The 15,765-nt window shown below is 41.8% G+C and overlaps 1 protein-coding gene across 2 annotated transcripts; it reads right to left on the bottom strand.

Moving 5' to 3' along the window:
* Nucleotides 1-297: 297 nt before the first annotated feature.
* Nucleotides 298-12,870, bottom strand: ss18 (SS18 subunit of BAF chromatin remodeling complex). Of its 2 annotated transcripts, XM_017722904.2 has the most exons (11): nt 12,802-12,870; nt 10,522-10,598; nt 10,156-10,240; nt 9,188-9,326; nt 8,190-8,414; nt 7,913-8,074; nt 7,601-7,678; nt 6,545-6,667; nt 4,870-5,000; nt 4,108-4,170; nt 298-2,847 (listed from the first exon to the last, which is right to left on the bottom strand). In XM_017722904.2, the coding sequence occupies exons 1-10, from the start codon at nt 12,868-12,870 to the stop codon at nt 4,153-4,155; spliced, it is 1,107 nt and encodes a 368-aa protein (XP_017578393.1). In that variant the 3' UTR covers nt 298-2,847; nt 4,108-4,152. The 2 variants fall into 2 exon arrangements, with proteins under 2 accessions (XP_017578393.1, XP_017578392.1); XM_017722903.2 differs by lacking the exon at nt 4,108-4,170.
* Between the last annotated feature and the right edge of the window lie 2,895 nt (nt 12,871-15,765).

Below are 15,765 nucleotides of genomic sequence, written 5' to 3'. Positions count from 1 at the left end.
ACAGTTCCCCCTTGTCCCAATTGTAGTTGACCATCCAAGACATGTTGGTGTCCAAAGATGCATAAAAACACTGCTAAAAACAAGAGTAGTAGCTCCCTTGAAGACTCAGATTTGGTCTGAGGCAAGTAGGTGCAAGCAGTCTGCAAGAAGCATAACTTTCCATTACTTGATAGCTGCATTAGCCTCATACCTCCATAGCAAAACTACAGACCAAATTTCAAAACCTCAGTAGGTCTTAAACTGGTCCTTTAACAGATGTAGAGGTGTCGAGGCACAAACGGCAAAATGAGAGCACAATTAAAATACAACCCAAATAACAATAATTTATTCAGCCGTTTTGTTCAGTTACAATGATTTACAACTTTACATTGGTGTGAAAACAGAGACAGTCATGGCACCTTTAAGTTGCATCATGATACAAGAGCACCAAATGAATGTTTCTCATTAGCACAAATGTACTCATACATTCTGAGCTGAACCCCACCGTCTCCCTCCTTCCAGAGCCGGAAAACAAAAAATACCAAAACAAAACAAAAAAAAACCCACACACACAGAGAGAAAACTAACTACAGGTGCTGTAACCTGCAGTAACTGTGCTGGCTTTGGACTCAGAATTCATAATAGTACATGCTCAGAATTACACATTAGGAGTTCACATCATTTCTTCAAAGCTACAATCAGTACCTTACTTTAAAGGCATGACCTGATCTGATACGAATTCAAAGGGGGGGGTGGGGGTTAATTTGTCCTTTCACCACAAAAATAAATATTATCCCACAACATACTGATTGTAGCTTTAAGTGAGAAACCTAAAATGAAGAAATATTTGCCAAATGCACTCATAACAGGTACTTTGACTTCTAAAGTCTTCCAGTCTGTCCGAGTGGTAACCTACCGTACACACCTACACATTAACAACCCATACATGTACACAAACGACTCGCAGGACAAACACATCGTGAGACTGATGTAACAGAGCGGGCATGGTACCTTTCCTCAGTCATGTCCAACGCCTCTCAGAGAAAGATGATCACTCAAATCAGCTTCTAAGAGGGCCTGCATCCCAATGCTTCCCCGACAGCAACAAAAGATTTGTCTAATCACAGCAGAGGCAAAAGCAGTTGTGTAACTTCGTGCCTGGTCTCCTCTCCCGTTTGTTAACAAGTTGGAAATGAGCAATCCAGGACATCTAATCATCTGTAACGTACATGAACAAGAATTTCTGGGACTCTGTGATGGACTAATGCAGGAAACGTGAGTGCTCCCCTTTATCCAGTCATGAAATCCGATCATAAATGGTCAGCGAAGATGCATTCAAGACACATGCAAGTCCACTTGTGATCAAATTACTCAAGATAGATGTTTATACCGAGTCTGAACATGGCCTAATACGCATATGAAAAGGGGGGGGGTGATCTGCATATACTGCAAGTGGAATTTTACTTAAACCACTTTAACGTTAAGTCTTGGAATCTCCACATTCAAAGGCCAAAGACCAGTTTCCTTACTAAACAAAGAAACAAACCAAAACAAATGAAAGAAAAAGAATAAAAATAAAGTTCCCCACATCATGACAACTGCAAACAGTTGCTGGTGCCATATGACTGAATTCTAAGTCCATTTTCCCTCGTCTCTCAGGTCTGTTACCCAGATTTGAATGCCACACCTCACTGTCCACTCTTGGGGAAATTTCATGTACAGCCGAGTCGTTACACTTAAAATGAAGTGGCCCCCTGTGGACAATCAACATGCGAGCCACCAAAGTAGCAGATGGGTTTAATCAAGGTTCAGCATGGTGGATAGGAACCAAAGACATTAAACTACAGAAGGGACAACAATTTCGAGAGGGGAAGAAAAAAGAAACTAATATAGACACATTTAAGAAGAAGAAAAAAAAAAAAAGTACAATATTTAGAGCCAAGTTTCCAAATCTTCAATACAAAGAGCTCTATCGGGAAAGCATAAGATACATTTGTACATCATGACAGAACTTTGACCTCAACGTGTAAGAAGAATATTCCCTGTGCAAGATCATCTCTCTGGGCCCCTCTGCCTCCCTCAAGCATTATTATTGCTTCATCTAAATAAATTTTCACATGATGGAGTGAAGAGATGGTTACCAACACACTGCAACAGGAACATGACTCGAGGCTGCAGTTTATCAAAATCCCCCACTGGTTGTGGAAATTATTCTGTAAGTAAGGCAGCTCCGATTTCAATTTAAGGCATTGCTGCTTTCGAGATGGCTTTTGAAGAATCTGGTTAAATAGAGATCTCAGGTTTGTGAAGGAACTGGAACCGAATAAAGCCTCATTTAAAAGGTATAGCAAGTATATTTTCACGTTTCAGGCTCACTGCTGAATTACTGAAATAGCTCGCCATCAGATCGCAACCTGCACTTCTGCCACCACTGCAGGGTCTCATTACAGACCATGACCCTGGTCTTCATCACTGTAGTACATTGTATGAAATACCGGTCTTGTCAGACATTGTGTAGAATCAAAGAACCTCTGCAAAAATCAGAATGAAAGTGTGGGGACAAACCAACATGACTTACATACGGCTACGAAACAATACCATTAAAAGCAAGAGTGCAAACAGTTAGGAGTCACTGAATATGTAAATATGAAGAGGATTTTTGTGAATGTGTGTATGAGGAGGCATCAGTCGGGCATCCATCTCTTTGAAATTTAGAAAAGTGAAGTGGAATGGGGTTGGGGGCGGGGGGGGTGGGGGTGGGGTCAGAGAGCGGTAGCCCTTCCGCAGGTCCAGAAAGACAGCGCCACAGAGACGCTCGAACAAGAAGAATAGCGGCTGACTTTACTGCTGGTAGTTGCCATACTGACCCTGTAAACAAGCAACAAGAAGAACACAGGACAGTGTGAGCTTCTCTTTTCTTTATCCTCAAACACCCCTTCCTCGATGCTGACAGAGGCTTCACGCTGGCTATTCCTGTAGCGCTTCAGCATTTCTTAAAAGTGCATTTATTATGAGCAGCACCTATACAAATGTCAACGTATGTGAAAACAGCAGTTTTTGTTCAAAACACAAGAGCCTGACGTTTCCAGAGGCGGACACTCCTAACCCCCACCCAGAGATCTTTTTGACAGCGTCCTCTTTTTTTGGGTCCATAAGAACAAAAGCTTCAACATATCTTGACATTGGTATGAGTAGGATCATAATAAAAACTTAGTATTACTGACATGAAAAAAATTTCTAAAAAGCAAAAGCTGCTTTAAAAGTACTTTGTGGTTTTGACTGAGAACATGCTTAGTAAATCCAACCTAACTCTGAAAATCTTTGAAATTCAATCTTCACAGTTTAACAGATTAGATATAGTGTAAATAAATACTTGTTAGACAAGGCTGAGTATGTAATGTCATATGGGTGAATTCTGACCTTTCGTCAGCTGTGACGTTAGTTACATCAGATGTTGAAGCATTCAGTTTTCTTTAACAGTTTCTTGACTACATTTTACCAGTAGGTGGCAGCAATGCCATGAATGAGACATGTGAATGTTGTGTGAGAGAGAGAGAGAGAGAGAGAGAGAGAGAGAGAGAGAGAGAGAGAGAGAGAGAGAGAGAGAGAGAGAGAGAGAGAGAGAGAGAGAGAGAGAGAGAGAGAGAGAGAGAGAGAGAGAGAGAGAGAACGAGCACATGTCAAATTATGAAGTGGGAAAAAATTTTGTTGGTTGTTTTCCATCTGCCATTTTCAGCATGTTTAGTATTTTACATGGATGTTTCTAAACAGGGGTCGAAAAACGACTTAATCTTCCAACGCTTCGAACAATCAATCAATTAGAAAAATGAATGAGTAGCCAGACACCACAGTGTTCAGGGTTTGGATGTTCTGCTATTTTTAACGTTAGTCATAATGAATCACAAGTCACAAAAAAATCATTTACAACCAGTCAGTTTTGCCCAGTAAATCATCCTCCTCAAAAAACGGACCTGAGAATTATTTCGACCCCTGATTACAAAAGAATGTAAAATAAAAGATCAGAAAATGAAGAAAACAGAACAGGAGGGAAGGGAGGGGAGGGGGGAAAAAAGGCCAGGAGTCAAAACGTCTAGATTTGACAATGGCACTCTTCATGGCAACCATTACCTTTGCTTCTTACAGATCTAGTCAGGGGTTGAAATACTGGGTCCGCTATTTCCTCATGTGCCCCTGAATGTTCAAAGATAGAGATATGAAAGGAACACTGTGGCCTCTCACTGAGGGCCACTGAGAAATACAGGAAGCACCGAGTTCTGTGTGCGTGTGGCTCAGCAATAACAGAACCAGCTTTTGTGACGATCAAAAGCTTTCTGTACAGTGATTTTAACCCTTTAATTAAACATAAAAGCTCAGTGTGATTACCATGCACCCTTTCAGCAGGAAAAATACTCTGTGCTTCCATCAGCTTCTAGAACAGAACAAAACTCGATCCCTCTAAGCAAGTAAGGCTTCAGCCCAGTCCATATTGGAGGTAATTTGCTAGCCCACTCATTCATTCTGCTCCAGTACTGAACTCACCTGGGTCAGACAGTGTGTTCCACAGCCCTTGATTTCCTGGCTATGTTTTTACCGGGAGCTGGAACAGCTACTGAGCAAGGCTGCTGCAAAAAGCCTGTTTCCAGTAATAAGCCAATATTAGTATTTTTACAAACAAGCCATGTGCTGAGCCTGAAAAATGTGCCAATTCGGAACTGGAACATAATGAAAAAGTGGACTGGCTTGGTTAAGGACTGGGTTGAACAGACCAGTGCTGAAGACTGCAAACAGTTTACTTACCACTAAAAATCAGGATCATGTTCCATATGCAAGTCTATCTAAGCAAACGGCCCTAACTAATTTCTTTATCTTCTCTCATTCCTTTTGCCTTACCTGGTCATAGCCGTACGGGCGCTGCGGTTGGCCTTGTGGAGGTCCAGGCTGAGGCTGCCGGTAGGCAGCGTACTGCTGCCCCTGGCCCGGCGGGTAATTGGGGTACTGTCCAGGACCACCCTGAGAGGGCCCTAGAAGGCAAGCAGAAGATAATCAAGGCCAGTATTGCACTAGTGAGCTAAAATCACTCTTCCAAAACAAAGAAAACCACCATCACTTCTGCCTGTGCCCATTATAGAAGTGGACACAGACAAATTTCAGCCTTGAAGACAGACACTATTACTACTGTGCTTAACTATGCAAATGTTCATTTATTCATTTTTATGGATAGCTGTAAATCCTACACACTCATATTTTCATGGGGACTTGCATAACTTAAGGCAGTTTCAAGCAAGTATGTGATAGTTTAGGCGTGAGGTTTGCACAGAGCAAATTGGTAGGCTATAACAATCATTACTTTATATCTCCAATGCAAAACTACAGCTTAAAGAATCAAACTTCAGACATCACAAGTCTTGGCTGATGGACTACAACTGGGTTAAGAGGGAAAACCTTTTTTTTTTTTTGGCAAACCAGCACATTAATAAGTACAGATTGTACATGTGACAAAGTCAACACTGTATCTTTTCAAACAGTGGCTTTTGGGAATTGAAAGTAAAACCCAAGCTCTCTCAAATACTTTGTATCTTTTCCTAATTGTTGTTTCATATGAAAGTCTTCTATTCAAAATAATGGCACCTGGGAATCAAATGCAACGCTGCCCCAGAGCAAATCAATCAGTGTACTGGCTCTGATGAGCAAGAGGAAGAGGAGTTGTAGTAGGAGGAAGGCCAGCTCTGAACAGCACTGCATATAATTATGGCAGCAGACCCACGAGGAGCATGCTGCCCTGCTAATGTGGCCCAACATCAAGGAGTCCATAAAGCTTGATTTAAAAAAGCCCAGGCTCATTAAGACTGACGTGGGCTGGCCGAGCGCTCGGCCATTTACGGAACACACTGGGCCCGCTCTGATTCTCCTCATTCAAAACGAGCCCACGCAGGATCATTAGGTGCGCTGGACCATCTTAACCTTGTGGGGGCTCGGGAGAGCGTCTTCCAGATGGTGCCCGTAGCTTTGCAGTGCAAGTGTGTGCGTGCGCGATTCTCCAGCAGCTCATTATTAAGATGTGAGAGGCCTCCGGCTCAGCCAGAGAAAGAGGGAGAGACAAGCTGACAGGATTAGAGGAGGTAGGAAAAGAAAGAAAGGGGGGAAAAAAAAAAAAAAAAAAAAAAAAAAAAAAAAAAGCAAGGGATGAAGACGAAGAGTTCCCACTCCCACTTGCGGTGCTTGGAGCCATAACCTCTCCCGTCCACAGTGAGAAAGGCATTCTACATGCAGTATGTGATACTTCATCACTCACTTTCTTCCTCCTCAACACATTTTCCTCTCTCACATCCACAGACTACCGTTCTACATTTAAAAATTTAGAAAAAGTATAGATAAAAGACACTGCGTCCATTTCTCAGAGTGCAAAAAAAAAAAAGACAGTCCTAATATCCAACTAGAATCCTGCTAATCCCACCAATGCCTAAACTAAATCAGACAACTATCTCCACCTCACATCATCATCTTGATGCTGCGTGGTTTTAAGCACACTCTACTGTGGAAGTGCTCTGGGTGCTGCAAAACTTACCATAAGCCTGCTGTTGGCCCGGGTAGCCCTGTTGCGCTGGATACTGCTGCTGGGTTGGGTAGCCCTGTGGCTGGGGAGGACCTTGCTGGTAGGCTTCTTGCTGCTGACCATACTGGGAGTTTCCTACACAAGAGAGAGAAAGAATGAATTCACTGCATTATTCTTGATTATCATCTTCTTTTTAAATAGGCAATAAACATTAACTCACAATAACCAGCAGCAATACAATAAGCATAAGACTAATTGCTATATACGTTATGGTGACAGAAAATGTACATACTGACCATCATTACTGTGTCAAAACAATATTTCCACCCAAATACTCATGGCCTCAAGACAACGCAACTACAAAGATCAGTCCAATTACCACATAAACACACTGGACCACTGTGCTTGGTTGTACAGTCTTCTGTGTCAGTTAACTCAATGACCACCAGGTGGCACTCTCATGCTGTTCTGCACCGATACCCTCAGACTGAAATTGCACTAATCCAGCACATCTTGAGGCAAACATGTTGTTAGCCCACTACTAGGCTAAAAACTTCACTCCTCTACAGAATATGTTCTATATGATATACATGGTGTTGGTCTTGGAATTAGATCTGTTGTATACGTGGGTTGTTTAAGGGCCAAAGGGTAAATTTCCATTCATTTTCATTTCATTGTTAAAATTAATCTTGAATATTCAATATGACTAACAAGGTTTCATTCAATCTCGTAGAATGTCTTTGGATAAATCAGGCATTCTTAGCATATTAAAAAAATAAAGCTTGCAGTAAGCCTCTTCAACTGGGCTTGAAATGCCCTTAAGCCACAGCACTGCACAAAGCACGGATAATATAAACCTTGTCAAATCCTAAAGCAAGACACTACGACACCAACACCAAGAACCTTAAGGCACTAGTGGCCAAGATGGAGCTCTACAGACTGACGCACAGAAACAGACTTATGAGAGGTGCAGGTGCACAGGGTGTACATGAAATGTCAAGTTATAAAGATTCAACAGGGGGTTGGTAAAGGGTACGGCAGGATGATAAAGATGGCAAAGTCGCCTACCCTCTGGTGCGCCCTGACCTCCATGGCTGTACTGTTCTCCATAGTAGTCCTCCTGGCCTGGGTACTGCTGTGGAGGCCCTATAAAAAAACAATACAGATCTTTAGGTTAGAGCCCCAAGGATATATTGTAAACAAACATCAATACAATTGTGATCCTCAATGATAAACATTGATACACAGATCGGGATATAGTTCTGTAATGGATTTGTGCAAATGTGAGGAAAAAAGGGGCAAATGTCCCCCAATTTCTTTGATACTTGTAATGCAACAGAAGAGCCAGGCTACAACAGGGAGTCAGTAAATGTATCAAACCTTGCTGAGGTGGCCTGTATGGAGGCATGGGCCTCTGTCCCATCACGTGGTTACCCTGGCCCATCATACCCATTGGGTTCTGCTGACCCTGGTAATGCTGCCCACCACCACCAGGGGGCATGTTGTACTGCTGAGAGGGAGGCTGCTGGTGCATCATTGGACCTGAACAGAAAGAAAAAAAATAAAAATAAAAAAAATAAGATGACTGACTGAACCACCACAAAGTACTTTCCACAAACGACATCAAGTCAAGTCAATCACGTGAAGTAGGGAGTACCTTGGTTGGGCTGCATGTTCATGCTGGGTCTGGGCCCATAGGTGCCCATCGGCTGGCCCTGGCTCATGTTAATCTGGCCCTGGCTGGGGATGCCCTGGGAAGAGGGCACGGCGTGATTGTAGGCCCCCATTGAGCCGTGGCTACTGGGAGGCAGGTTCATGGAGCCACTGGGCATGTTGGGAGGCTGGTTTGGACCAGGGCCCTGCATGGGCATGTGGTTGGGACCTGGAAAGAAAACACACTAGGCTGTGATTATGCAAAAAAAATGACTTTTTTTGGAGGCAGACTTTTTCTTTTAATTCTTTCTTTTGCTGGTGAATGCAGGAGTAAGCCAGATATGTACCACTGCTGCAAGGAAGTCTAATAACTTACTTCAGCCTTTTAACTGTAGGAACTATATTAATCAATACAGTTGTAGTAGTCACACAACAGAAACAATAAGAAAAGCCAACGAAGCTGAAGTTAGCAAAGCAGCTGTTTATACAGACGCACCATTTTCATTTTTATCTTTTCTATCTGAAAAACTTGTCTCTGGCATCCATTTGGTCCTGAATAAAGACAGAATCACTGTTCTCTTTACTTTGTTGTTTGACAACCAAGTTGAGAGGTTACACTTATGCCAGCTTGGTTGTGTATATTAGCCTAAAGATCAGTTGCAAAGCTACCAGTGAGGACTGGTTAAAACGACAGATACACCAAACAGGTCTTAGATGATCACTTGGCGTAGCCAAACCACTCTTTAAAAATATTTCAGAGATACTATTGGCAGAAGGAATATCGAATATCATGGCATATGAGAAACCAGGCTTTATGTATGAAAAAACCTGATCTAAAATTACACCGAATACAGCACTTGTGCAACAGTGCATCCAAAACAGCACAGAGCACAAAGAGCTGGTGACATCATCACCCAGCGCTCATTCAGAGGGGAGCCTGCAGCGTTGCTAAGCGACAGCGAGATGAAGACAGAGCTGCAGAGTAGGACAGCGCTCTCTTACCAGGCATCTGGCCGTTCATCTGGTTCTGCATGTGTGGAGCAGGGGGGCCGTCTGACGGCATGCTGTGGCCATGGGGAGGCTGCGGAGGGGGGCCGCTCTGATTCATTCCCCCTGACATGGGTATGTTCTGGGTGGGTGGCTGTGGAGGGAGATGCTCCGTTAATCAGACTTTCAATAACCAAATCAAATTAGGTTTTAAGGCAGCACGCGCTGCAGCTGCAACTGAATCTCATCTACACAGACCTCAACTACAGAACACTGTAAATACCAAAAGATACATAATGCATGTTATGTTAAATGACGAATGCGTATCTTGTATGAATGCAGTGCCATCTATGTGTACCTTCCAATCGCAGTCTTGTGTCAGTCTGTGACTTGACTTATTCTGGTATGTCATTTCATGGACCGCTTTGCTCCATCAATTACTGAGTCTCCACTAATTGTAATAAACAGCAATTTTCTAGCTAATCTCAACAGCTTCACATGCTCTCAACATCTTGGAACAAATTAAGTCAATGTTGCACATATATAACTCTTTCCATCTTCAGTCTTAGGATAAATTACACTTCCTTTTCATTTTGGCTGTCTGGACAGAATTATCAGCTGGAATTAATAAACCCTCACACTTGTCAGTGCAAGAGAAGGTATTACAGCAGTTCTTCTGAACCCCAGTCCTCAACAGAAGCCTGCAGTTTCTGAAATTAGCTTTGCATATTCTTCCGTTTTCCCTCACTGCCCAACTCCTGATTCAACTCATTCAGTAACTGGGTTACATAAAGCCCTTTATGCTCTGTCTTAGGTGTGCTATGGCAGAGAAAACATGAAATTGTGGAGACCGTAGAAGCCAAAGGACTAGAACTGAGAGACACTGCATTACAGAATGTGTTTATATCCCTTGGACTGCTTTGAGCCATCTTTAGATGAGACGCAAACTGGAGGAATTCACGAAAAACAGTCTGTTTACTCACAGCTGGTAGAAGAGATTGCATGTTCTGATTGGAGTCTGCTATTGTGGCCAAGTAGACCAAATTTCTGTGAAGCATTTGCTGGTAACTGTTAAGGCAAACAGAGAACAAAACATTAAAACAATGTCATTAAACAGCATATCACAACCAGCAAAAGCCACCAACTGTGAACTCAAAACACAACAGCACTGTGGCATCTTGACAATAAGCATCAACACATGCATGTGGAGCACCTGCCAGAGCGGTCACACATGCAGATGTGCATGAGATTGTATTATGTCAAAAAAAAAATAAAAATAAAAAAATTACATATTGCAGAATGTCAATGTATTAACTGTTTATCCTGCCAGACATCAAAGAGGAACTCACTGTGAACATTCTGCTGTTTTTCCTTTGCTTTGGAAGTCCATGATACACTGAATCAACTGATTGTTTTCATCAAGAAGCTGTTCATAAAAGAGACACATTTGAAAAGATTATTCAATTTCACTCTAAACCAAATACAGTAAATGGTTTAAAGATGCCCAGAACAACCCTAACAAACATGGAGCAGTGACTAAGCCCTCAGCTTTACCCTTAGTCTAAATACTATGTTCTAACCATACACTTTAGCATGATACCTTCCCAATACTGATAACGAAACATTAAGTATCATCCAGTACTATGCCAATATTTTATGTCACTGAAAACTACTAGTTTAAAATGAGCTGCTTTTGATTGTGAACTGTTTAATATCTAAAATGTAGCATCATGTACAAACCTTAAAATCACTGTACTATCCCAAAAGAAGAAATACACTGACAACAAGACACAGTAAAATTAGTTTTTCATATCATGTATAAGACTGGGCTCGTTCTCTTTTCGCCCCTCTGATTTCTAGCATTTACTGCAGTATCGGCCGGATACCAATACCCATCAACACTGACACGGATTCTGCATTTAAAGACCTGATTACAGTCTGAACACGTGCAAAACATCTGGAAGAGATAAAACAGACAGCTTAAGGGAACAACAGTGCAGAAAAGTTTAGGTAACATATTAGCAAATTGTCATGGCTGGGTTTCCCAAAAGCATCTCAGCACAAAGCTGAATAAGTGGTAGAGAAGAAGGAGCATCACGGTGAACTGCACCTGTTAAGAAGATCATAACATTAAGATGCTCTTGGGAAACTGGGATAGTCCTGAGCAAGCCAACCAGTGATGTCTCAGTCATGTTCATTACACGTCATATGTCCAAACACTTGCACACTTCTTTTTGAAATCAAGAGTGTTTAAGGGGAAAATCCACTGATTTTTCTAAATTTCTATATAGGTTGAGATGTAAACAAAGCCATTCAGAGTGGTCTGATGCGAACGCATCAGTAGAGAAACGTGCCAAATTAGATTTCTTCACAACATTATTTAATTTACTACTCAAATAATGGTAGATTTGGAAAAATAGGAAAAATATATTTTCTTGATTAGGGGCCAATTTGCCTGACAATCCTATACGTTACATGTACCTCTCAGCAAGGAATAAACGAATGACTTAAAAATATGCGTTGCCCACCACAGAACCTTTGTAAAACCATGTCTCACATCAGGCAGCATCTTCATAACCATCTGATTGATAAAAAGCAAGAAAGCTTTTAGCGGCATTAAACTCGTCAGACGTCTGGTTCCTATCACCTCTACTGTGAACATCTCTGACCCAGCTGAGGTTCTCTAGAACGGAGTATTTCACATCAAACCACTCTGAGGGACTTTGTTTACATCTTACCCATTTAAGGCAGAGATAGAAATACCGGTGGCATTTCCCTTTCAAAGGATCCCATTGACCGTGCTTTTTAATGAAGCTTATGGCCGTGGGTGCAGCCTAAAGTAGCTGAATTGACTCATTACAAGTGGTGTCTGAATTATTTTGGACAGCTCGTAATACGTGTTGATGTCAATACCCCAGCACTGCCAAAGCCCGATATATATACATACATACACACACGGCAACAAGTCGACTGACGCTAGCAGCTACCGCTAGCTTGCCAGACTGAATACGTGCTTTCGTTTCAAATCCTCTCCGGTAACTTAACGTTGTTTGTCAGCGCAGTTTATCACGTTTAACAGGAGAAAAACCTAAATGAGCCGCCACGCAGACAAACGACCGGGATTTGGCACGGACTGCGGCGGTTTTGCTGCCGAATGCTAACATAGTTAACTAACGCTAACCTAGCTAACAAATACGAAGCTTAAATCCGCTTCTTGCTCGAATTTTCCCGTTCCACCTTAAATGGCGCAGTAATTACACTCGGGCGCCTCCGGCGATAGAAGCTAACTTACAAGCTATTTAAGGTGGAACGGGAAATTTCGAACAAGAAGCTGGCGAATAGGAAGCCGACTTCAGCCTCGCCTAACAAAAGACAGCTAGCTAACGGCAGCGCGTTCAAACCGCTGAAAAGGGAAAACTACGCCTTTCCCGGGCCAGTTGGCACCGGTGAGAAGAAAGCAACATCTTAGGAAACACGAACTACATTCGTTTAAGCCGAATATGAGGCACCTTGTTGTGGGCGGTTTTAGTGCAGTACGTCAGCTAATGTTAGCTTAGCTAACCTAGCTACCAAGCTGGCTACCTGGCCATAGCAACCCACTAGCATCGTTTTGTGGTTAAAACGGTCACCTTTTGAATCCCCGCGGGTGTAATGTCGCCCTTGGCGCGTTGTCTGTGAGGTGCGAAAGCCACAGACATGGTGATATTCAGAAGTATAAAGGAGGAAAACGCTGATAAAAACTATACGGCATTAAATTCTCACTGCTCGCCTTAAAAAATCTTCCACATATAACGTTACGGCGCAGACCGGCGCGCTCAACTGTTGTCCTGTTTTAGGGGGGTTACCCGAACGAACGATGTCGTTCTTTAAAAGCTAAAGTGGACTGCGGTTTAGAGTTAAAACTCGGGTTATAAAGAGCAAATAGTACAATTTGTAATGAATACGATGCGTCGTTCGTTCAAAATCCGCATACTCTCCGACAACGTCGTGTCGTGCCCACCCCTCCAGCGATGGTTAAGTCCTTAACTCAGCCACAAGCGAGCCCATAAAGCAGGCTATGGTGCTTGACTTAACTGCGCATTAAATGAATATTTTCGTAATGCACACATTAAACGTAGCTCTCCTGTTCTTCGCTTCTGATTACGAACGTCTGTTTAAAGCCATAATAAGCTTTGGGGGAAACATTGGGGAAGCGTGAAGCGTAGTTTTGTTGTCTTGTGCTGGTCACGCCACTTCTGGATTAGATTCAGTGCTGAGCCGCGTTTTGAAGATGGCGGGAATTTAATCATGTGGTGCAAAATTTCGAAAAACAGCAAGTTAAGAGGAGAACCCGAGTCATTGCTCAAGCATGAATCCCAAAGCTTCAGAAATCCTGAAAAAGTCTAAAATAAATGTAAACAGTTTGTGAAAAATGGTGGATTAAAGGCGCTGAACTAACCTTAAGTGTTTAACATACATTGAATGTGCTAATCTGAATACTTTCACATTAAAATGAGGTGGAAATTCCACCAAAGAAGCTGATTCCAGAGTAACTTCAGGCTTTGAATGTCCCCGAGAGCTTACACGGCCTCACAAAAGCATTTGTTTGAAATTTTTACCCCCTCCAACAACATCCGAGGCATTAATGGCATTTTGTAGACGCTCTTAGACACAGCAGCTTATAATTTTATCGTATTACAGGAAAGGCAAATATATTGTTGTGTCTTGGTGGAGAAAAAGACTAAGGAGGCCGTTATTTGTGCTTAAGGAATGCTCTTTTTATTGATCAATGAAGAAAAGACCCCTGAGAAACAGCCCTGTAAGCGGGGAAGGTCACTAGCCATAGTTGTTTCCATAGTGACACATAACCCACACCCTGATACAAACGCATCTCAAACTAACAAACAACCACAAATGAACAATACCTCGCCTCTAAAACCCCTTCTGCATCATGGAGCAAGAGGCACACATTGTTGGGAGTCTTGCCCATGGACTGATATTGGTGTAGCTTGGTATACTTAACACATGGAGGGCCGTGGTACACTAAACACGCTGCCTGATCCTGAGGCATTTTTATCATCGCTTGAGATAAGGTTATGTATTTCTAAAATATACTATAGTTCCCAAAGAAAACGTATTCACCACTATTTACCAATATTACAAATAAAAACTCAGAAGACGCTTCGGCCCTTTCGAATTCTAAGGTTTGTAGCAGTTTTAAGATGTTGAGCTTCAAAGACTTTTAATTCCAAATAGCAAAACTGACAAAACTGACTTTCACATATGAAAATGACAGAATTTAAAATGTGTACTTTCAAAATCCTATCGGATTTCTAAATGAGCTTTTTGGAACAGGGCAAATGCAGATAGGACTGTCTAAACCTAAGAACTCATTTTCTGCTTGGAATTATAAGGTTCTATCTGACAGAACATGAAAAGAAGCTCTGATGTTCAAGGAGCCTTCCACCCAATGACTGCTGGGATAGGCTCCAGCCCCGCCCCCCCATGACCCAGAAGGATAAGTGGCTTAGAAGGTGTGCGTGTGAACACAAGCTCAATTACTCAGAATTTGTTTTAAACACAGTGTCTACATTATCAGAAAGTTCCATGTAATGCTTTCTATGACATTTTGATGTCATTTATATTATTTTTATGATATTATTTCTTGTTTAGGTCTTATCATCTTTTCTCACTGAAAAAAAAAGCGTTCAAGATTAAGTATAAAGGCCAGTGCTAAATGGTTTGTCCAGTGCAGAGGTCAATTTTAGGAACCATTAGTTCAGGTTTCCTTTAGGTTGGACAGAGACCAGCTAATGTAGTAAACTGTCCCAGCAAGTAAGCATAGCAGGTCAGTCTAAAGGCAGTATGTGGTTTGGTTTTATATCAGAAACGTTGACTCCAGTGCACCAAAATGTCTTAATTAAGACCTCATCAATTCAAATGTACACTATTTAATTACATTTAAGGCTGCATACTTATAAGATTTAAGACAATAAGACTTTTGACAGGGCTGCAAAAAGACATGCAATGTTTCAGCAACTTGTTTTCATGTTTCATAAAGTTTTCTCAACTTTTACTGCAGTCAGAAGGAGAAGAAGCAGAGCCTGATTGGTCCTCTTGTGCGCATTCAAAGTGCTGATTGGCTCGCAGGTAGACCCCTATAGAACGAAGTTAGCGTTTGACTCTGGAGAGAGAACCTTTTTTGTTCTATACAAAGAGTCCAAAGATGCATATAACTTAAAAAACACCTCTTGTGATGTTAAGAAGTCATAAAATAAGAATATGTGAATAATTAGACAGAAATGTCCTATTGAGCCTTAGAATTCCAAGCAGATGTTGTGAAGGTTCACTGGTGGTTTTGGATGGTAAATAAAATGGTTATATTTGTGTTGTGACCTCTGGTTCTTATTACCAGCCCTGTTAAGGAATCTTTGTCTGTTTCTCTACAATTAACTATTCAACATCAAGCCACTTACATCTCAGAGGCTGAATTAAGCAGAGAAAAATTGGTGGAATTCCCTTTTAAACGGCTCTTGGCTTGGACTTGCTGTTCTTCAAACATCTTCACACTCACACATCCTGTTTGTAAAAATGGTTCTTTAAAGAACCATTCA

Source organism: Pygocentrus nattereri, chromosome 2, assembly GCF_015220715.1.
Source record: "Pygocentrus nattereri isolate fPygNat1 chromosome 2, fPygNat1.pri, whole genome shotgun sequence".
In the NCBI taxonomy this organism is placed as follows: Eukaryota; Metazoa; Chordata; class Actinopteri; order Characiformes; family Serrasalmidae; genus Pygocentrus; species Pygocentrus nattereri.
This window is presented reverse-complemented; position numbering and strand designations above follow the sequence as displayed.

What these genes read in the sequence shown, in the direction of transcription:
- ss18 (XM_017722903.2), bottom strand. Translation starts at nt 12,870, where the DNA reads ATGTCTGTGGCTTTCGCACCTCACAGACAACGCGCCAAGGGCGACATT. An exon ending in TGCAATCTCTTCTACCAGCT is followed by an intron (nt 9,327 to 10,155) that starts GTGAGTAAACAG and finishes CTCCCTCCACAG; the next exon opens with CCACCCACCCAGAACATACC. An exon ending in GGGCCAACAGCAGGCTTATG is followed by an intron (nt 5,001 to 6,544) that starts GTAAGTTTTGCA and finishes CTTGCCTTCTAG; the next exon opens with GGCCCTCTCAGGGTGGTCCT.